The following is a 22,476-nucleotide window of genomic DNA, read 5'->3' as shown; positions in this document are numbered from 1 at the left end:
CTTAAAAAATTGTTATGAAAGTGTCGCTTGCCAAAGACCATATTGTTAAAATAAATGATTTGGCTCGCCAGCTGTTGTTTGTATTACATACGAAAATGTAAGTGCAATAATTACACAAATACACTGCTTCAATTATTGCTTTCAAGTCTGACAATTCGAAAAAAATCATTCCGCGTGTTTAAGGACGCATAATCCAAAAAAGTACCTAAGTTGTTTCTTTCCATTTTGGTCATCGTTTCTTAAAGTAGGGCAAATAGAAAAAAAATATATGGTGGAGTTGAGTAGTTTATATATCCATTTTTAAAGATGATACACGATTTAATTACCTTCGCTCGATTAAAAAAAATCCAAACATAGCATACCAAATTTTTGACACTTTTAATTAATTTTATGACCAAGATAACTAGAATATGATATTTTATCGCATGCCATGTAATCTTCATTTCAGAAAAAGATTTGATAATATTACATTAATTTAATGTTTTACATAATTAATTGTTATTTCCGCGCCTTAGTGCTCCATCTCTCCATTGCGCACCGCAGTCTACCCCAAGACACTGAAACAGCAATTCGTCCTGGGATAGGCCCTTAAGACTTCAGTCTACACAATATTCTTTAAATAATAATATCGTAAATATGTCGTGTAAATTGTAAATAAAAAAATTGTTTGAAAATAAATGACTTACGAACTATGTACTATTTGATATAATAAATATGAATAAATCAAATCAACTTCGCGAAACTATAGAAGTATTAGATTTTGATTACCATATAAAAGTTATCTTAAAAAGGACCTCAAAAACTGACTTCATTGTAGAAGTCACGTTGAACAATTCTGCTATAATATATTTTTAAACATAATTAAAGATGCGATCAGTGCACGCAACGAAAAATTTTTTATATAAAATATTTTTCAATAATAATTCCTTTTTGAAAAATTTTCATTGATGCTTTGCCGTTATTGGTAAAGCTCTTCTCGACTGAAACAGTCCATCCAAAACTATAATTCAACTCTTATCAACTCAATAAATTTTTTTTATAGAACAGGGGGCAAACGGGCAGGAGACTCACCTGATGTTAAGTGATACCGCCGCCCATGGACACTCTCTATTATAATGTAACGTTTTATTTAACACGATACATATCGACACAAAGCCACCATATATTTAATGCTTTCTACAAAAAAGTGTGAGGAAGTGAGTTATAGCTCACAAAAGTTGGAAAACCTACATATTTATTTCTATAGGCATCATATAAACGTATTTTACGGTTCGATTGCAGTGTATGCAGTTTCATCAAAATCGGTTTAGAAGTCTTTTAGATTTTTATGAGTATATGAATAGTTCCTATTTAGGTAATTTTGAAATTTGAATTATTTTAATTTGTGAATGTTTTTAGTAAAAAAAATCATGTATGAAATTCATACGTGGATATGTAAATTAGACGTTGTTTCACGTCTAATGTAGGATTTAACTTTTCTTAAAAAATATATTTTAATGTTTAATTTTAATTTATAAGTTTAATATCAATCTTTAATTTGGTAAAAACTAAAGCAATGAACTTTGATGAAGAAATTCGTAGAAATGAATATGCGACGACAAAAATAGACAGACACAAAAAATCATAAGATATATCGAAGAAAATTAGATCTTCTTAAGACACTTAATTAAAAGTTTATACACTGTATAATGCCTCCTATCTCATTTTCGCCCACGTTAAATCTTTTGTTCCATACGTTTTGAAATGACAACGATTCTAAAGAAGTTTCACTTCAATAATTATTGTTTCCTTATAAACGAGTGTTGGCCAGCCTTCATCTTAACTCTAGATAAAGATACTGGCTCCGCGACTTTCTAGATCTATCAATTTATAGCATATTTAAATATTTTAGATGGTCTTTTGTTTCGGGCGAACCTAATTGGCCGCCATTCTTAATCCCAAACATGCCACTCAGTTTTAAAATTCGCACTTGACACAACGACAAGATCAAGTAATGAGAAGCCTTGTGTGACCCAAAACATATTTACGAATTAAGCTTTTGTTTATATCTAATACATATTGACTGTATTAACAAAGTGTGTTTCGCTAGTTTTAAAAAGATTTAAATAGTGCTAGAAATAATTAAAGAAAAGAAATAAACCAATTTACTAAATCGAAAAAAATGGCCTAAGGATGACAGAATTGTGTACGCAACAGTGTAGATCGGAAGATAATATTGGAGAAATTGCAAGAGTCAGTCCACCTTGGTAGCTTTCCTCATCCATATCCACCGAATTAGAGACAGATGTTTGTGTATATCTATGGGGATATTAGATGAAGAATCGATGGTACAAAAAATATTTCAAAAACTCGAAAACTCAAAGTAAAGTCACCAAAATAGATGAGTGTTACCTACTGCAGCTAATCTTTTCAGCACTAAAAAGCGTTAAAAGTTACTTGCGCCACACTCCGCTAGCAGAAACTTACACCGCTCTCGCTTATGTACATAGAATGTGATTTTTTTTTAAATATTGAATTTGAAAAAAAAAAAGAGTCAGAACAGTCAGGCAGTCAGAACTCTCAATCAATCTCTGCTGATAATATACCAAATTTTTAGTTATTTAAATTATTTAGTAACGAATATCCAATGAAGTATGTAGTCTATATCTAGAAGACATATTCGTCTATCAGGTTTGGTCTTGAGCTGTGAATTCCACTTCACTCTAAGTCTTTTCCGCTCTCTTTTGTTATCTGCAACTGTATGTCACCATCTTTGGTTAATCGGTCCCGCTTTCGCTTACTCTGTGGGTTCCAGTCAAGTGCCTTATTGAGGATATGGTTGGTATGATATGTAGCCAGCGTTATTCAATACATAATAAAAATTTCGAACTAAAGACGCAAGCATTACGATTATTGATGAGACATTCGAGAAGATATAATTGTTCGCGAGGATGACGTTAGATCGTTAATTTTGAAATCAAAAATAACTTATTCCGAACGACCTCTATGCGGAGGCAATAACTATTTCTCTGTTTGTGATTCATGTTTCAAACTCCGGATTTGTGTATTTAAATTAAACTAATACTAAATTATATTTGGTTTCTTTTTTAAATATTTGAGTTTGAGTACCAGGTTGCGGTTATTATTGAATTATAAAAATAAATACACTTTTTTATGTAATAGGAGGCAAATGGGCAGTAGGCTCCAGAAGAAGGCTCGCCAGGAGGCTCGCAAGTGCGTTGGTGGCTTTTTAAGAATTGGTACGCTCTTTTTTTGAAGGACCGTACCTCTACTCTTTTCTTTACTAACCCATTTTAAGTTACAACTACTAACATGCGGATACAGAAATCTGAGAATAAGACTAAGTGTGCGTCAATTTTTTTTATGCTTTAAAACGTTGCCGCCGATACAGTTCCGGATATTTATGAATTGTAATATTTAAGGATTTTTTAAACCTTTTAAGTATTTTTAATTACATTAAAAAATAGAAATATTTCCTCCTATATTTAATACAGATTAACATTAATAAATTGTTTTGAATTTTATGAGTTTTCGTACCCGTATTAGAAATATTGATTAAAAAATATAAGGAAACTATTCATAGATTGCACTTATTACAATAAGCATTACTGAATCTAGCTAAGACCATACGAATACGTAACTCAATGCCATGAGAACTGCGAGTACTAGTATAATGCATAGAGTCAAAGCATTGTAACAACGTAAACGAATATTTAAATGGCGAATATTTCACAGATTAGGTAGCCATAACCTTAAATTGAACCTCAATATCTTAAACAAGCTAATTATCCATCGCAAGCAGAATATAATTATTCAATAATTTTATAATTTTTAAATATTCTTTGTTTAGGCATGAACAATACCTATTTCTAATTTTTTTTTGTTTAAGTATCATCACGATTTTTATTGCCTTTACTTTTTAATGTAAAATTAATATAAGATTAACTAATTAAACCTATCACTTTAACGTTGGTATTAAACAGATATTATTTACACTTTCTAAGTTATGCGTGACAAAGCACATCTCTATGATATAAAATCCTGGTTTATTGTTATCAGTGTCCTGCAGATACAGTCGTATAAAATAATAAAATATAACCCCTTTCATTTGGCATTCGCTCAACCGGTTTGTGCTATTTTAATAATTATGGAATTCTAAATATACCGATTTTTTCAGCGAATATATTGATGTTAGGACATTTTTCAATTGTCATGAAAATAAATTATACTCATGAACGTTTATTTCAATTCTGTAAATTCAACTTTGTTGTAAACCAAATATAATCTGATCAGCGACCAAAGTAGAGGATATTATAAAGAAAATAAGGCAATTGAAATGGCGCTGGGCATATGATTATAGAAAGCAGGTTGAAATGGGCAAAAATAATTACAGAATGGCAGTGCGATGGAAAAAGGAAAAGAGGAAGACAGAGCAAGGGATGGGTAGACGATATACAGAGAATAGGAGGCACAACTTGGACAAGAAGAGCTAACATCAGAAAATAATGGAAGCAGCTGGAAGAGGCTTATGTGTCACAGGGCACGGTGATTACCCAAACCGAGTCAAGTGCTGTATTAGATTAAATATATGTATTACAAATTAAGTTTTTTTATGTAACTTAAATAAGTGTTAGTATATTTTACTGGGTGTCAGCAATAAAGGCTGAATAATAATAATAACATACAATCTAATACTTCCCTGTCCAAGATTTACGCGATAAGTGTGTCTTTAAAATTTCAAACCTATGTACTCCGATATAATGTAGCAATGGTAAATAATTTTTATATCGATTTAGTAGTCACTGAGGTCGTCGCGACAAAAATTAAACATCTTACATCTATTTAGTATAGATAGAAGAGCGAGAGCAATAATCTCGTTCTAAATCTGTGGCTAAAAATAAAATGTCGAGCTTAATTGGCTTCACGGATTTAGAATTTTACTCACAATTCCCTAATTGATTCGCATGTTGTTTAAATATGTCAACCAATCTGATACTTTGATAACGTCATAGTACCGAATTGAGACATTGCTTTAATCATTGAACATCCGTTAGCCTATGCATATGAGGGCGCAACTTTATTTATAGTATTGATCTACATTATAGGTACGGTATAGAAACGACTATTAAAAAATGTTGAATCAATGCTGTTGATCTCAGCGTAGTTCATGGTTTATCAGACGCTGTCGCGACTCTTGGGGGGGTCAAGTTTCTTTTAAAAGGGGGTCTCAGTATGTTAAAAAATAAAATACAAAAAACATGTATGTATAAAATATTCGTTAAAATTATAGCTCTATGTACATATTATTATAATTTTTCAGTGATGGGGTCGCAAAACTTTTTTACTTAACTTTTTGCCTTTTTCGTGGGTTTCATAAAAATTATGTAAAACAATGGCGTATTTAAGTGTAAGTTTTAAGAGTTTTATATGTTGTATATGTATTTTAAGCACTGTATTTTAAGAACTGCTATTACTGTTGTCGATTACAATATTGCATTAAATTATATCGAGTTCAACGTGAATCAATATGGCGTCTATGTTATAATTTTTTTTCTATTTTATTAGAGTCATATTACTGTCAGCTAGTAGCTTGTACTGCAACTCTCATCTCTGAAGTGCTTTTGAGTAATCTACTTTTTTCTTTTTATGTGCGCTTTAACAACGTAGTGAACAAAAACATCATGAAGAAACCGTCATATCTCAGACCCAAAAGTCAAGGGTAGGCTGATGACCTACTTGTCTATCAAAAAAAGTAATTATGACGAAACTGATATATAAATCTGAGGCCATGATCGAGGGTCGTAGGGCAAGATACCGGTTTTATCATCTAAGGTAAATAGAGAGAGGTTTAAATCAAATTTAAACCTAAACTAAGACATCGCGGAATCAAATCGTATGATCATTTGAGCATAAGGAACTGAAAGTTCCATCGCCTAAGGTAAACACGAGTCAATTGCCTCCGAGTAACCCTCAAATGGTGACTAAACAATGGTGAAAAAACAAATTATAGAAAGAAGTTTCTTTTTTGCGGGCTTTTTATCATTAGAGATTTACTGCATAATTCACTAACACTCATCTGTCTCTTTCCATCACAGCGTACAAACAATTTGATTGAAATAGTTCTTTTATTAAAAGAGAAATTTATTTCTCATCAAATGTTTTTAATCTATATTCTAATTCTCTATTTCTTCTTCTTATTCTTTTCTAATATTCTATTTTTAAATTATGTATATATTTTTTATAAATACACTAGCGGATCCGACAGACGTCCTGTCTACACGTCTTTAATTTCAAAATTTCAATTTTTAATAAGCCATTTTGATGAAAATTATTATTCAAATGTTATGACCAATATCTAACGATCCAGCACATGGTCACACACGATATAACACAATGATAACAAAACTTTTTTTAAATTTCGGGACAGACTAAAATTAAAATTCGAATATTATTTAAAATTTGACACTGCGATGGTTGCGCCGTCTGTCGGATCCAATGTAAAACATTCCAAAATCAACAACAACTAATAAATTGAAAATTAATTAAAAAAACATTGTCCAGCGGACAAAATTGTGAATCTAAACCATTCCCAGATCCCCTTGAACACACACAAAAAATTTCGTCTAAATCGGTCCAGTCGTTTAGGAGGAGTTCAGTCACATACACACGCACACAAGAAATATATATATTAAGATTACTATTTTCTCACGTTATGTGATTGCGCAATGTTTCACTTAATTGATCTTCGAGGTTTGTTGCATTAGATGAATTATATTAATGATGAATTATTTTTTCATGATTCCACTAAATTAAGTCTAAACCATGAGATAATAATCATATTATAATTTGTGCGGTTGAACCAAATTTTCATGCGGTTGTTTCTTAGCCTGTATACTTAAAGGTTTATTGCACAATGATTCCTTTAATTAGACATACAAGTTTAAAGCACAGTTATATTGTTTTTAATTAACCTATAATTACAAAAATGAGTACAAAGAGTGAGAAATCTACCTCTATACAGCTAGCTATGGTAGCTTTTAGAGAATTATTACACCACATTTCGCTGTCTACTGATGAATTTATTTTATACGTAATCGTTCCAAGTGCGATGAAAGAAAACATAGGAATCCCATGTTCCTCAGTATCACTTATAATACGCGTAAACTATGACCCCTTATATCAGTCCTAGACGACGACGGATATTTCTGAATACCAAATTTCTTATTCGGGCAGACTACCTACACACATACGCGGAGAGAGAGATTAAAGTCTTCACGGTTTTTAGTGATTTAATTAAATTGATTTTATTAATTATTGAACCCTGTTGTAATGGCAGTCTGATAGTAACGCTTTTCAATAGATTACAGAAATATAAGCTTAGAGGTTGTAATGCGACTATGTAAATTTCTCCAGCTACTCCAGATTCCTGTGGGATAGATACAATGTCACCTTGAGAGAATGAACCATCTATATGTTCGGTCGTCAGCTGGCGTCGTTCCAATGCGATGTAGGTCGTATGATTCTACACGTTTTTCAACCGATCTTACAGTTTTATGTAAATATATTTTTTACAGACAGTAAAGATTTTTAACAAAGTATCAATAAAGATTTTTAAATCTAGAGAGGTGTCAAGAGACACCCGGATGGAACAAAGTTCCTTTCGATTAATTTATATTTTAATTATTATCATAACAGTATGGCAGATTTTCTCGACACCAATATTATATTTCATCGTCTATTAAAGATTTAAGAGACCAGGAATTTTAAAGATGAAGTAGGATGATGTTGGGCTACGCAGAGATTAAATAGTAAAATAGCCTATACACAATTAATAAACATATGTCGTTGTTCAGATATTTTAATTCAGTCTCATCTGTTTCATCTCCTTGTATAAGCTGTATTCGTTGTGAAATTAGTTCACTAGTACTAGTTTTGAATTCGCAGAATTTAATGATATTTTCGTGGATTTTTTTTTTAAATAGTTGATGATTTAACTGTATTTCGCAAGGTAACTAGGGACCCCGCAATTATTGTACAGGGTGTGCTTTTGATGTCTCAAAAAAAAAGTGTAATTTAGTTAAGAGATTCCAAAAATAATTTTCATTTATCCCTACGAAAAGGAAAAAAGCCAACATCACGAGGTGTTCCCAGGCGGTCACCCATCCAAGTACTGACCTCGCCCGACGTTGCTGATCGGACGAGAACCGGTGTATTCAACGTGGTATGGACGTTGGCGATAGCTTTAAGGAAAATATAAAATAGAACAACTACAACTTTTGGTCTAATATTTTTCCTTTCGCACGCGATAAGGCACTTCGTTCCAATAAACGTTTATATATTTGGAGTAAACTTAGGCCATTTAATAATCGCTAATCTATAAATAATTAATAGTGCTATGGTGGTGAACTTATTACTGCTTAGGGTTAACTCTTAATAAACGAATGGTAATTTGTAGACAATCCGCCTTCACTGCCTGATACACAGGAGGATTCCTCGCGATATTCACTTGACACGCGAGTATCAAATGCAACATAGACATAAAGTCTACTGGTGCACTAGGGTTGGAACCCTACGACTTCAGGGATGAAAGACGCACAGGAATGTCACTAGGCCAACACCGCTCCAATCAAAGCTCCTAGACCACATCAATAGTTAAATAATAAAATCTATTTATTCAGAAGATTGACAGCACAATACAGAAATAGATGTCTATCTATATATAACATTGTGGGTAAATTACAAATCTTCATAAATAGTTTTTTTTTTTTATTAAATGAAAGTAAACATTCCAAACATTTTTAATGTAATACATAAAAGAAAAAAAAACAGAATTTAATTAGTTGACAATGAAAGGTTATCAATGCATTTCATTCATCATGGTTGAAATAATTTTGTGTTTTTGATTAACATACTGTACTAGTTAATATTAAAAGTTTACGGTAAACTAAAATACTATTTTGAAGGAAATGTTGTATGTTAAATGTTCATTCATAAAATAATGAAACTATTTGACGCACATTATAGCTTAAAAAGATGTTTGTCTACCTAATTATAACGTTCGGTTAGTCCGCTACTATGGTTCTTCCGCTAATAGTAAGCTGGAAAAAAAATGCTTTTCAAAAAAACCTTTTTTACAAAAATAAAATTGCGGACGGTGAAGCATGCCATCTACCGAAAATGCCATGCAGCACTTGCAAAGGCCAAACCTATAGAATTGATCAGAGCTTTTAAAAAACGACTAACAATTTACTCCGGCCAAGAGATGTCGTTCTACGAAAGATCTTAAAATATCTTCACTATTTTGCAAGCTATAATTTATAATATTTTACCTTGTCGCATCACTCACGAATAAAACAATAATGAGTTCCTTAATTAAGCTAAACATATACATTAATATGTCGCATACCAAATGCATATACTCAAAACATTCTCGCTTAGCAAATCAAACATCAATCAATATTGAAAAGTCATCCATAGATGATCAAGATGTATCCGGGCGTTCTGAGTTATTCCCAGCACGAGGTGCGCGGGGTGGCGGGATTGGGAACGCACAGACGTTGCGATCAGTGTATCGGCGCGCGCCGCTGCCGCTATGGGCAACCAACACTCCACCTCGCACGCAGGCCTCAAACCCAAGAAAAACGTCCACTGGAAGACAGCAGGTAAACATACCAACTACCCCACACTGACACCCACGCTATCACGTCACACGTGCACGACACATGCCGACCCAGCCTATACATCTATTTTTAAAATCGCTCACAGTGGTCTCAAGCGTGCCACAACAAAACAAATCGTGAGACGTTTCGTATTCGAGTAACTATAATCACATGTCTAATTTTGCAGAAAGGGTAATGCCAAATCACAGCTTGATAAGAGTGATGTAATCGACATGAATTATTCTTTATTGGTATATGCGGTATATTGGCAATTACTGATTATATGCTAATGATTTTCAGGGCGCCCGGCCATACCGGGAAAACCGGATGTGATACCAATACCATCAGATGAAGAGCCAAATGCAATCACTCTTCGGTGGCGCCCGCCGGTTCACGACGGCGGCGCACCGCTACGAGGCTATCAGGTCGAATGTAATCGACTCGGTTCAGCGGACTGGGTGCGGACTTCTCCTCCCGTAGTTCTACGACCAGAATTAGTATTATCCGGTCTAGAACCACCGCATCGATATCAGTTTCGCGTAGCCGCTGTTAATGGAGTCGGCCGCTCAGACTTTAGCGAATTATCTGACGTACTAACCGTCAGTTCTGACCGAATTCAAAACGAACCACCCTTGTTCCTCCAGCAGTTAGATGATGTTATAGCATTAGAAAACGATAAAACAGAGTTTCGTGTATCTTTCGTCGGCATTCCCACTCCAACGATAGCTTGGTTTAAAGACGATTACGAAATATTTAGCAGTAGACGAACTGCTATTTCCACAACTGAGTCCACCAGTGTTCTGATTTTTCATCAAACTCTCCCTAGTGATGAAGGTGAAATTAAATGTACAGCTACAAACCGCTTAGGTCACACCGTCACCAAAGCACGACTAACTCTAGAAGCGGCCCCTAAATTACGATATCCACGGCAGTACGAAGATGGATTACTTTACGAAATTAATGAAACAGTGTATTTGAAAACAACAATTGTTGGAAAACCTTCTCCTAGCGTAGAATGGCGACATGATGGCCAACCAATAGTTCCCGATAAGCGTGTGGAAATTACGAATACCCCAAAGTTTTCAATGTTAAAAATACATTCTGCACGACGCAGTGATCGGGGTGAATATCAAGTACATGCAAAGAATAGTATAGGTGAAGACACGGCTGCATTTTTAGTAACAATCACTGCACCTCCAGATCCTCCTCAACGGGTTACTGTTACGAGACAAGTTGATAAATCCGTGACATTGGACTGGGAGGCCCCGGAAGACGACGGCGGTTGTCGTATAGGCAATTATGTGGTGGAGTATTTTCGAACTGGTTGGAACGTTTGGTTAAAAGCAACAACAAGTCGTAAAACAAACGTAACCCTGTTTGATCTAATCGAAGGAAGTGAATATAAATTTAGAGTAAAAGCAGAAAGTCCATATGGCATGAGTGCACCAAGTGCTGAATCTGTACCCATCCGAATACCAGGTAGACCCGTGGATATGGAATTCTTAGAAGTAGAATCGAAAATAATTACCGATGTACTTATGCGTGAAACTGGTGATGAAGTTCCTGTTTCTCCAGCGCCACGGCGAAAGCGCGGTCTTGTAGCCTCGTCGCCTTCAAAACCGACTGAATTAGAAAATTTACCGTCTTCTGCAGCATCACCTGTACCACGTCGTAGGCCTCGCAGTTCTAATCGCGGTCAGTCGGAAAGCAATGAATTTATGCTGGTACTTTATCCAAATACCGACAAGTCAGCGGAAAAAGCTGGTAAGTGTAATTGTTTAATCACGCTTTGCGATGTAATTAACTAACATAACTTTTCGGCCTAGCAACAAGACAAATAAATGACAATATTATATAATCTAGTGTATTTATACATTATGTATATATAAGGGAAATATCTTACGATAGCCGCAAAGCGAATTAATCTATGACATAGTAGTAGTAATTATTATATTAGAATTATCTGGATTGAGAAAATCTCAAGAGATTAAACGTATTCCTATTATGGTTGGAAGGTAACCAAAAGAAGCAGGAAAGTGAACTGTTTAACAGTTTTTTTCTTTACGTCTGTTCAAATATTTATTTCGTAAGGCGGGTAATATTATTTTTATTAACGATTGCGATGCAACCAATCATGAATGATGTGCGAATGTATAAACTTTTTGTTGGATTCTGTTTGTATACATCTGCAAAAGTACATGATATTTAATATATTTCGGCCGGATATTCTGAGTTCGACTCCAGAGGATAAAATCAATTAGAAAAGCCATTTAGCGATTAATAAGTATTTTGTGAGAAATAATTAAGCGAGCGGCTAATTTTTATTTGCCGGTTGCAACTGTTCACTTACGGTACTGTATATAGGTATATAACCATTATTAAAACAATGGATACTTTGTACTGTTTGTTAGCAGAGTGTAATTGAATAATAATTTACTTGTTGAAAAAGTTTTATCGTTTAAATATAACAGGGATTACAATAGGAACAGGCAGTTTTAACAGTTATCAAAAGGAAGTTACTATAGAGTATAAACAAACAGTATAGATCGCGCCAATTTTATTTTTAACACTTTTTAACTAGCTACATAAGACAAACTTTTTTTGAAATGAGAATAATAATGTTCTAAATAACTCTTGATACCTGTTTAGGTATTGAATAGTTTACGCAATAAAATATAGGAATGTGTTGTAAAGATTTGATTAGTTTATCGCTATATTGTGTATACTGCATTATGAACTCAATTCCTTTTAGCGATATTATAGATATATAATAGATAAACAAGGTAAACTAAATAAGGTGTACATCAAATTTAATAACATTTTTTTTTAATTTTCAGAAAAAAGAAAATCTTTTCAACTCGACCTGGAAGACGCTATATCGCCGCCGCCTATTTCTTTGTCTGCCCCCGAACTAAGCACTCGCTGTGTGATGCCATTCAAATCATTAAGAAACGCGGTGAGTTCCACAGAACTTTTACACGAACAAGCTATGGCGCGATTTTATAAAGCTGTGGCTATGAAAGAAGAGCAAAACAAACAGAAAGACGTTAAAATTAACGTTTCAACTGCAGCAGCTCCCAATGTTAAAGATACGAACGATACAATAAATGAACAAAGTACGGAAGTTAAATTAAAAACGCCAAACATATTCATACAAACTGACTCTATTGAAAATAAACATTATAAATTTGAGGCGGAAGACAGACAAGTATCTCAAGACTCAAACGATAAATGGCAACAGATGTCATTTGAAGAAGACTATACGGCAAGCACCGTTTCAACAGGTGAAGAATATTCAGATGAAGATGCTGAGAGCCTCATCGAAGACATAGACAGACAAAGTCACTATTCAAATGATGAAGAAACATATAATCCTAGAGATAAAATTGCACACCAGTTCTCTCTGGATCAATCTATGGAAGAAGTTGAAGACGAGTCGGCAGAAGAATTAGTTAAACCGTTACCCCTTCCTGATCCAAATTTTGTTCCGAAACCTATACTTAAACACAGAGAGGAAGTCTTTCCAAATAGTGACAAAACTGCGCCAAAATCTGAGCAAAAAGTGAGCGGAAAAGAAAAATCTAAAAAAGAAGAAAAAATGACGATTTTTAAAAAAATAACAAAAATGCCCGTGCAGAAGCCGTTTGGTTTACCAAAAATATTAAATAGAAGGGACACTGAGAATATAAAAAAGATCATTACAACAGAGCAAATTAAAGCTCCGACTGTGATTGAAAAAGTGGATGACAAATTAGATGATGAGGGAAAAACAGTTATTGACTATTACGGAAACATCGTGAAAGAGTATGGTAGTCATAAGAGACCTCAGACTCCTCTTTTACTTAACACTGAGGACCTAAAACAAGAAGCTGAAAAGCAAATGAACGATTTAAAGAAAGAAAGAATTGCGGAGCAACCAACTACAACGTCATCCACTAGAGTAGTCACAAGAAATAACATTAAAGGAAAGAAAAAACCGGCTATTAAAAAAATACAACAAAAAACCAATGAAAATATAGGACCACAACAAAATCCGAGGCAAGAACAAAAAACTTCAACAGTTTTAGTAAAACAACAAAAAATACCACCAACTGAAAAAGAAAATTTTAAAAATGTAGATAATGCGAAAGTTATATTAAGAACAACAGAACGGGCGACTATTTTTATACCAATTGACTATCAAAAACTTGAACAAAAGGCAAAGAGAAATGTTAGATCAGTTATTGACTACACTGTTGATTTATGTTTATTAATATTAGCATTTTGGGTATATTTCTTTAAAGATGAACGCCTTGCAATTCCTTTACTGATTCTTATTATATATAGACAGTTACAAGAGACTGTGCTTTTTGATATCCCTCAAATGGTAAGCCATTACTATCCTAGCTGGCTTATGAAAAAGGCTTCTTGACCTTCTAAAAAAGACAATATGTGCCTCGTTTTTACAGACTTTCAATGTCGTGTGATATTTTAAATTAATTGTCTGTTGTACTTTGTTTTGTATTTTTATTATAATCTAGTAAGCCGTGATTACTTTTTATATCAACACTACAAAATTTTTGTGTTTTTTAAAATAAATATGTTAAGGTTTCCATACAGTAAACAGTGCATCCGACTAATATCAGAATTCCGGAATCATCCCACAGACTGTGCCTATGTTAAGCCTAGAAAACTACATGATCCTAAAGCTTGTGTTGTCCGAGACAAGGGGCTTGTTCTTGGTGTATATTATAATGAAAACGTTCAAGGAGAAGCTGCAATATTAACAGCAAGTGCTCAAAAATATGATAGTGAAACAAAGGGAAGATTATGGAAACAACTTAAATTAACACCGATACCGAGATTAGGTGACTGTAGAATATTTTATGATTTAGATCCAGTTTATGCTTATGTAGTTGTAGCTGGATTAGGTACTGAATGTTTAGCATTTAATAAAATTGAAAATCTCGATGAAAGAAAAGAAGCAATTCGAGTGGCCGCGGGCGTTGGTTCTAATGCTCTTTTAAAGTTTAAGCCATCAGAAATTCACGTAGAGTCGTTTGGAAACGCCGAAGCTGCAGCAGAAGGCTCTAATCTAGCAGTGTGGAAGTTTCAGGAATATAAATCACCTAAACATGAACAAGTTGTACCTAAATGTAATGTAGAATTATTTGACGACTGTGACTTTTTTGGTTGGAATGTTGGAAAAGTAAAAGCGGAATCACAAAATTTAGCTAGGTACCTTCAAGAGATGCCACCTAATATATTAACGCCAACATCATTTGCTAAATTAGCTGTAGATTTATTATGCGAATTAGATATTAATGTGGATGTAAAAACAAAAGGTTGGGCTGCAAGTCACGAAATGGGTGGGTTTGTTGCTATAGGCAAGTCTTCGATTCAACCTCCACTATACGTTGAAATCAGTTACTATGGCGCCGATGAGTGCAGTCGGCCAATAGTTTTGATTGGAAAAGGAGTCACCTTTGACAGCGGAAGCCTAGACCTAAAGCCTCGAAAAGAATTACAATTTATGAAAGGAGATATGGCTGGAGCTGCCTGTGTTCTTGCAATTACAAGAGCAGCTGCGTTGTTAAAGTTACCTATCAATATTCGAGGGATTTTGCCGTTGTGTGAATTAATGCCTAACGGAAAAAGTCCAAAATTTGGCGATGTAGTTTATTGTGCGAACGGAAAGTCAATTCATATACGACTTCCATCTCGAGAAGGTCGTCTATTAGTTGCGGATAGTCTGGTATACGCCAGAAATTACTGGCCTAAATTTGTTTTAGATATCGGTACAATGTCAAAAGAGTTGGTGCACACATTGGGAGAAGCTGCGTGCGGTTGCTACTCCAACTCGGAAGAGCTTTACAAGTATATCGAGAACGCAAGTAGTCAAACGGGTGATAGAATTTGGCGTATGCCTTTATGGAAATTTTATGAAGAACGTATAAAGGACTGCAACATAGCAGATGTAGCAAACACAGCTCGGCACATCTATGGTGATTCACCCAATTGTGCTGCGTTTTTAAAACAATTTATTTGCGATGGCAAATGGGTACATTTAGACACATACAATGTCGCCTTTACTAGAGGTCACGACTTTCCCTATCTTAACCGGGGCATGACCGGACGTCCGACTCGCACTGTCATAGAGCTCATTTGTCAAATGTTGTCCGATTCTAAGTTATAATAACAAAACTATTGAATGAACGTCATTAAAATGTTATTGTGAATGAATAAATCAGAACATTTAAAATCCTCTATTGTTTTTTTTGGTTTAATAATAATACACAGATAAAATGTAATTAAATTTTATTAATACAAAAGCAACATGGCACCCATAGTTTACATGACAAATACATATTTTTCGAATCATATTTGTACTTAAATTACACATTTTTTTTATAATATGTAAACTAAATTTCTAAAAACAATTGAAATGTATAAAAATATAAAGCCTCAAAATATATTAAATCTTATTTTGCTTTTATTATGGCCATAGCTATAATTCAATAAAAAAATAGCTAATTAAAATATTTAACATACATCGTATAAGTATAGAGATTCTCTAAATGAATATAAAATCTTTGGTAAATTACTTATTATTATAGATATAACATTACTTCTCAATAAAATTATTAAAAATAGTAAATATTACGAAATATAAATGGCTAAATATCGCATAAAAATTTAAAGTTACAGGTCTGTCCTTTCAACTTTAGGGTCCATTATGATGGAGTCTTCTGTGTCACTTATATAGCCATCTTCTCCAGTATAGTGTGTTGGATGTACCAATAGTGGGGCCGCAGATAATGCTTTTAGATCACGTATCGGGAAATGCTCTACCCATTGAGTACTAAAACAATTATTATAACGAATTATTACCATAGACAATACTATAATCGTACATTTTATTACACATAGATAATAGATTGTATTAGTATTATCGGGTTAATTTTTTATTTTTATTTATTTTTTTTTTATGCTCCATATAACTACATGTTAGTTGCCTTCATATATAGATTATTGTATGTTTATTACGTACGTGTGTATACAAAAGGGGCAAACGAGCCTCCTGCTCATCTGATGTTAATTGATGCCGCCGCCCATGGACCCGAGATGAATTGTGTTTTAAAAAACGCGCTTGTCGAATGACGGACGTCGAGGCGATAAGGATGGAATTACGTACACTGCCTTAATGTCCGGTGATGAAACAAGTTTAGCATTCTTTGTTATTGTAAGAAATAAGAGATTAGAAGTTATAATGTTGGGTTGGTTTGAATTTTTTCTATATTTTTTTTACATATGCCTCGGTGGCTGGTGCTCTTATAAATTAGCTTTTATTGAAGTTATACTTCTTTTGGCGCGATGGAGAAAAATGATGTAAGTGAATTTTTACGATGCGCGCGTACACCAACACCTAAATTCGACATCGTAAAGATAGGTCTAGGTGGCATGGATATTGATAACTAACATAGTTATATATTCCAATATTTTTAAATTTAGAACACGTGTTTCGTAACAGTACAATTAAACAGTGTGAATAATCAATAGTATTTTGGTGTTTTTAAATCAATTTCATATACGACAGTGATAAAAATAAAATATATTTGATTAATTTTAATATTTATCGTTAATCACTACTACATCTTAGTTATTTTTTTTCATACGCCAAAGAAGTATAACTTAACACGTGTACATAAGTAGACTCTTTCTTTTTAATTTAATAAACACAGCTCTTAACATGAGTTGGTAAAAGGAGTTAATAGAAAAGACTTACGTAGGATGTTGGTCAAACATGATTGGCAAATATTCATCAACAGGCAATAATTTGGATAATGGATCCGCTGCCAATAATTTCTTTGCCCCACTTTCCCGCAATACATAACCCAGTGTCCAATACGAATACTTGGGTTTTACAGTATGTTCCGTTACGAAAGGTTCTTCATCATCAAGAAGTATCTTGCGGCCTATGTACCTACAAAATTAAACTGGTATTTTAACAGACATCTTCGGTATATTACCATTAACAAGTCCATATTGCAAATTTTGTTTATCCACATTTCTAGGGCTAGATAAATCATACTCTTATGTAATAGCCAAAGTTTCATCAAAATCTGTTAAATAGTTTTTGATACACAATTCCTGAATATACGTATATTGATTTGCTGGAATCGGTTTAATTTTTTTAACCTTTTAAGTTTAAAGATTATCGATTATTATTGCGAATATAATACTTACAAAAGATCCCAATCAATTTGTCTTATTTCTTGTAACACAGTAAGAAATTTCTCTTTAAAATATGGCACAAAATGTATATCGTCTTCTAGTATAAGTGTTGTATTGTAGTGATTCTCAACAATCTAAAAAGTTAAATTACATTATTACTAGCAAACATCGTTTCGGCTTAATATTATTTTTTACTTATGCAACCTTTTTTGTACCACATTGTATTTGATACATACATACTAACATATGGAACATTGGTTGCCATGAAAATTTTTGGTCTCCATAAAAACTGTCCCTCCAGTTCAAGTAACAAACAAACAAAACTATTCGAATTGTTCCAACCATTTTCGAGTTTTGCCCTTAGCGACACAATTTGCGATTCATTTTTATTTATTCACAATTCGTTGCAAAGAAACACCCTTAGATTACCCTTTATTCTTAGATCTGTAGTATTTATATTATGTACGTGATAAACCTTTGTAAAATGAGTCATTTAAACTGTATGGATATAACGATTGATTATAATGGTTTCGATTTTTTATTACATCTATCTATATATTGTGAAAATAAAAAAAAACTGTTTTCAAATAATTCATCACTTACTAAAAATTGAACCCTGACGGTCGTAGGTTCGACTCTTCGGCTCTTGGCATTACAAGGCTGATCACCTATTTGCCTATTTAAGAAAATTATCATCACGAAACCGGATCAGATACAGAAATCTGAGGCCAAGACTATGGCACCACCGGACCAGTTCCGATGGCTTTTATACCCACAAAACTCAGCCAATTAATTACTCCTGTCTAATTATACAAAATGAACACATTTATACAATAAAAAGACTCACCTTTTTCCAAATAAAGTAATGACTTAAAAAGCAGCCTATTTCTCCCGCTTTCATTGGCCTGTAATATAAATTAATTTCGACTTAACCGTAACTATATGTATGAACCACATAAATTATAGAGGCAATTTAAATATAATTTACCTTTTGTGGTATGGATCTTCATAGTTAGGTAAAAGCTTTATATTATACTTCTTGATTATGTCTTCTTTGGTTAAACTCCTGAAATAAGTGAAAATATATTTAATTTTTGTGGCTGGATGTCAAAACTTATGGCAGCTTATGTACTTAAACTATATAATGTAAAAAGATTTCACTCTATCTGTCGCATTAAACTCCAGTTTAGATCTCCAGTTCAATACCCAGTTAGAAAAAAAATATAAAACACTTGTATTATTCTTTCCAATTTTTAATATATTAGCGGTAAGAAGTTCTGAGTTCTTCTGAGTTCTGAAGTTTAGAATCTTAACCTCAACCAATCAAGGGATATAATGTCTATTTCTCAGGTTATGGTTAATAGCTTTTCATTAACATTATTATAAAGTTTTAAATTACCTACATAGTAAGAAAAAGTTTGTGGTTCTAATTCATGATTTTAGAAAACAAATTATCAGTACATAACTTACTTCCCATCAATGGCCTTGAACCATTTGCTAACTATGCCAAGTTCTACAAAACTAGCATTCATGAGGTCTCGTCTTTTTTTCCTTCTTTCCAAATTTATCATGAATATCTGAGTACAATTCAATTCAGTTGTTTTTGGATAATGCACATATTTTGCAAGATTTTTATCAAGCGGCAAATATACTTCATTTCCAAGAGCTTCCATTTTGACATTTAACATTTCTTCCTTATCATCGTCATCATTATCTTTCTCCAACGGAACTGGCACAAAGCCATAGATATGCTCATTACATATATGCATGGGGATCCCTGTAAAATAGGATAATTATTGTTTAAAACATGGTTTTGATCATATTAATTTACTATTTTTACATATATACATAGCATGAATATAAATTTGATGAATTGATACAAATTTTAAATAACTTATGAAGGACATTAGTATAAAGTAAAATATGATTATAAACTCCTAAGTTAATTCACATTGGATTTAATAAAAATATTGCACAAAAACATGTTAAAGTTTATAAGACTAAATATCTATGAAGTATACCATTTTTTCTTGCTCCTACTGCAAATGCAATTATATCATCTTCTGGGCCATCATAATCTTTTATATTTCTTGGCACATAAGTAAGCAAGTCAGAATCTTTGGATTTCAAATTGATTAAAACAGCTGAGTGAACCATAGGAACTTTGAAACATCCAATTTCCTTACGTTTCAATATTGGTCTGTATTCTTCAGTTCTTTTATAATAATAGAATTCGTCCATACCACACCTGTAATTCACACCATTCACACAATGAAAACACAATATAAACACTAGTTATTTATGCACCAAACTCAATTGTAAAAATTAAAAGGTTGGTACATAAATATTAATTCTGAAGTTGTAGTGTGTTTTTGAAAGACCTATAACTTTCCAACAATTCAAAAGGCTGATATTTCAAAGTGTGTTTGAAATATCAAAATTGATTTATTGCTAAGGAAAGCAGCTAGTCATCTTTCAGCCTCTCAATCTATCCAGGAGGACTTCTGGGCCTAGGACCACACATAAAGATTGTATGTATGTCTACCATTATAGCATAATCAAGTGCATAAGGCAAATAAATCTTACCAAAAATTTGAATAAGCTCCATCTGATATAAGCATAGGTGCTGTGATAGCTAAGTCTTTATTTATAAGAAGTTTTAATGTTAATGGTTCCGACAATAGAACATCTGCATCCAGCATCTGAAAAATTATTTTTTATAAACTATAGCAAATTTTTGCATTATGCTCAAAATATTGTAGTTTTAAAAGACTAAAAAAGCCTAACATAAGATATAACTTCTACTATATTTTTAGTAAGAAATGCCAAATTTTAGCAGAGCATTTCTAAACTTTTTAACCAATTGACACTCTCATTTTTGTTGTTATTTTCTTTATGTCCATAAAAGAACAATCAGTAAATGCTATTTGACTTTGAATTTACAAAAGTAGTCACGCTCAAAGTAAACAAGTAAAATTTTGAGTTGTTGTTTATATATAAGTTTATACAAGATAGAATCTTGTATATTGATTGTTTTCATATTCTTACTCATTTTTGATGTTATAATGAGTAAAAATTGCAGACATGGTTCTCCTTGCTGGTAAAACATTTACTTACAAATAAATAGTCAGCCCACACATTCCTTGCAAAATTAAGGGCTTTTTCTCTCAGTTGTATTACATGTTGATATCTCAATGCACTCCAATGTGTTATTGTTTCTTGATCAGGATGTAATAAAGCTGTGGTTGTATTGGTAGAAATATGTATTTCATGATACTCTGAAGAATGTGAACTGATCCACTCCTTCAGAATATTATCACTGTTATCTGAATTATAGTCACTATAGAACCTGCAATAAATATTTAACAAGTGAAGATTGTAGTAAATAGAAAGTTTTTCACTAACTTTTAAAATCTTAAATAATATTATAATAGAAAATTACCATATTATAATTCTATCTTTAGGATAATCAATTTTTTGTAAGCAGGATAAGAAATAGGGCAAAGCATTTTCTTTGTTGCGAACAAGACTTGTTATAACAATAGTAGGCCATTTTTCACTAGGTTTTAGGTACTGAATAGTTCCATTGCAAATAGTTACTATATTTAAAATAACAGTAATACATAACACACTTTTAATAATCCGTGTAAACATTTTAAACACATAAACAAGACAGTCTAATAAGGAGGCTCTCCTTATTTTTAAAATTAACCAAAAAATAAATGCATAAATTCAAACAAAAATGATAAGTGCAAATTACAAGACAATATGTATAGCCCGCCGGACTTGGTGTGACAAATGACAATCATATGACTTAGCCCGTAGCCGCAATGCAATGTTCATTCTTCATACGTACGTAGCCAAGCAGCTTAAGCAACGCCGTAAAATACAGTACATATTATACTGGTTATTATGGATCAAAATGATCGATTTGACTTTTTGACCAGGATAAGTACAGTTTTATATAACCATAAATTTAATAAAAACCGTATGATAAACCATATTTTATCACGTGACACAAAAAATAGATTTTAATCGATTATATGGTGTTTGAGCCTATATTAAAGTTGTATCGTAGTCTCAAGGTAGATAAAGCCGAACTATTTTTATATATATTTATATTTTTCACATCCCTATTCCCTACAGCCAGCCAGTGATGTTGTCTCAAGCCGCCACTGCCTTACACGCGTTGGAGAACTCACTTGGAGTTGCCATTTCTTAATTCTCAGTTTGACTGACTGCAGCGGTCGCTACTCGCCGGTCAGCCATCGCCCGTCACGTTCAAAGGCTGGCTGTAGGGTGGCAAAAACGCTTATTATATTTTAAATAAATTAATTTCATGAATTACTGTAATTTATTCTATGACTATGCTTTACTTAAAATCTCCTTTTTGCTATTTATTAACGCTACATAAATTATTAAATCGCACACTACATAATAACAGTAAAACCTACTACCCGCTATGTCTACTTGAAATTTGCAAACGTAATTAATATATCTCATGACTACCGCAGGAGCCAGGACCAATGGCATAGGCCAATAACCTGACTGATTTATTGATTGGACCCAAAATTCTTATGGTTTAGCATCCGGTTGGCGTTGT

The 22,476-nt window shown here is 33.1% G+C and overlaps 3 protein-coding genes and 1 pseudogene across 3 annotated transcripts; 2 read left to right on the top strand and 2 right to left on the bottom strand.

The window, feature by feature from the left end:
- Positions 1 to 8,126: 8,126 nt before the first annotated feature.
- LOC123690605 lies at positions 8,127 to 8,235 on the bottom strand (annotated as a pseudogene).
- Positions 8,236 to 9,522: 1,287 nt separating this feature from the next.
- On the top strand, positions 9,523 to 14,071 carry LOC110998159 (titin homolog). Its single transcript, XM_022266648.2, has 3 exons — positions 9,523 to 9,662; positions 9,960 to 11,423; positions 12,497 to 14,071. The coding sequence occupies exons 1-3, from the start codon at positions 9,593 to 9,595 to the stop codon at positions 14,068 to 14,070; spliced, it is 3,108 nt and encodes a 1,035-aa protein (XP_022122340.2). The 5' UTR covers positions 9,523 to 9,592; the 3' UTR covers position 14,071.
- Positions 14,072 to 14,197: 126 nt separating this feature from the next.
- LOC110998160 (cytosol aminopeptidase-like) lies at positions 14,198 to 15,897 on the top strand. Its single transcript, XM_022266649.2, has one exon. It carries the CDS (start codon positions 14,239 to 14,241, stop codon positions 15,832 to 15,834), a length of 1,596 nt encoding a protein of 531 aa, XP_022122341.2. The 5' UTR covers positions 14,198 to 14,238; the 3' UTR covers positions 15,835 to 15,897.
- A 201-nt stretch (positions 15,898 to 16,098) lies between these two features.
- LOC110998157 (glycosyltransferase 25 family member) lies at positions 16,099 to 21,681 on the bottom strand. Its single transcript, XM_022266646.2, has 10 exons — positions 21,316 to 21,681; positions 20,991 to 21,222; positions 20,460 to 20,575; positions 19,895 to 20,121; positions 19,344 to 19,650; positions 18,862 to 18,939; positions 18,721 to 18,778; positions 17,886 to 18,007; positions 17,425 to 17,622; positions 16,099 to 16,500 (listed from the first exon to the last, which is right to left on the bottom strand). Exons 1-10 carry the CDS (start codon positions 21,525 to 21,527, stop codon positions 16,341 to 16,343), a joined length of 1,710 nt encoding a protein of 569 aa, XP_022122338.2. The 5' UTR covers positions 21,528 to 21,681; the 3' UTR covers positions 16,099 to 16,340.
- Between the last annotated feature and the right edge of the window lie 795 nt (positions 21,682 to 22,476).

The sequence above is a fragment of the Pieris rapae genome, chromosome Z (genome assembly GCF_905147795.1).
Source record: "Pieris rapae chromosome Z, ilPieRapa1.1, whole genome shotgun sequence".
Classification (NCBI taxonomy): Eukaryota; Metazoa; Arthropoda; class Insecta; order Lepidoptera; family Pieridae; genus Pieris; species Pieris rapae.
Note: the sequence above shows the minus strand (reverse complement) of the source record. Positions and strands in the feature narration are given on the sequence as shown.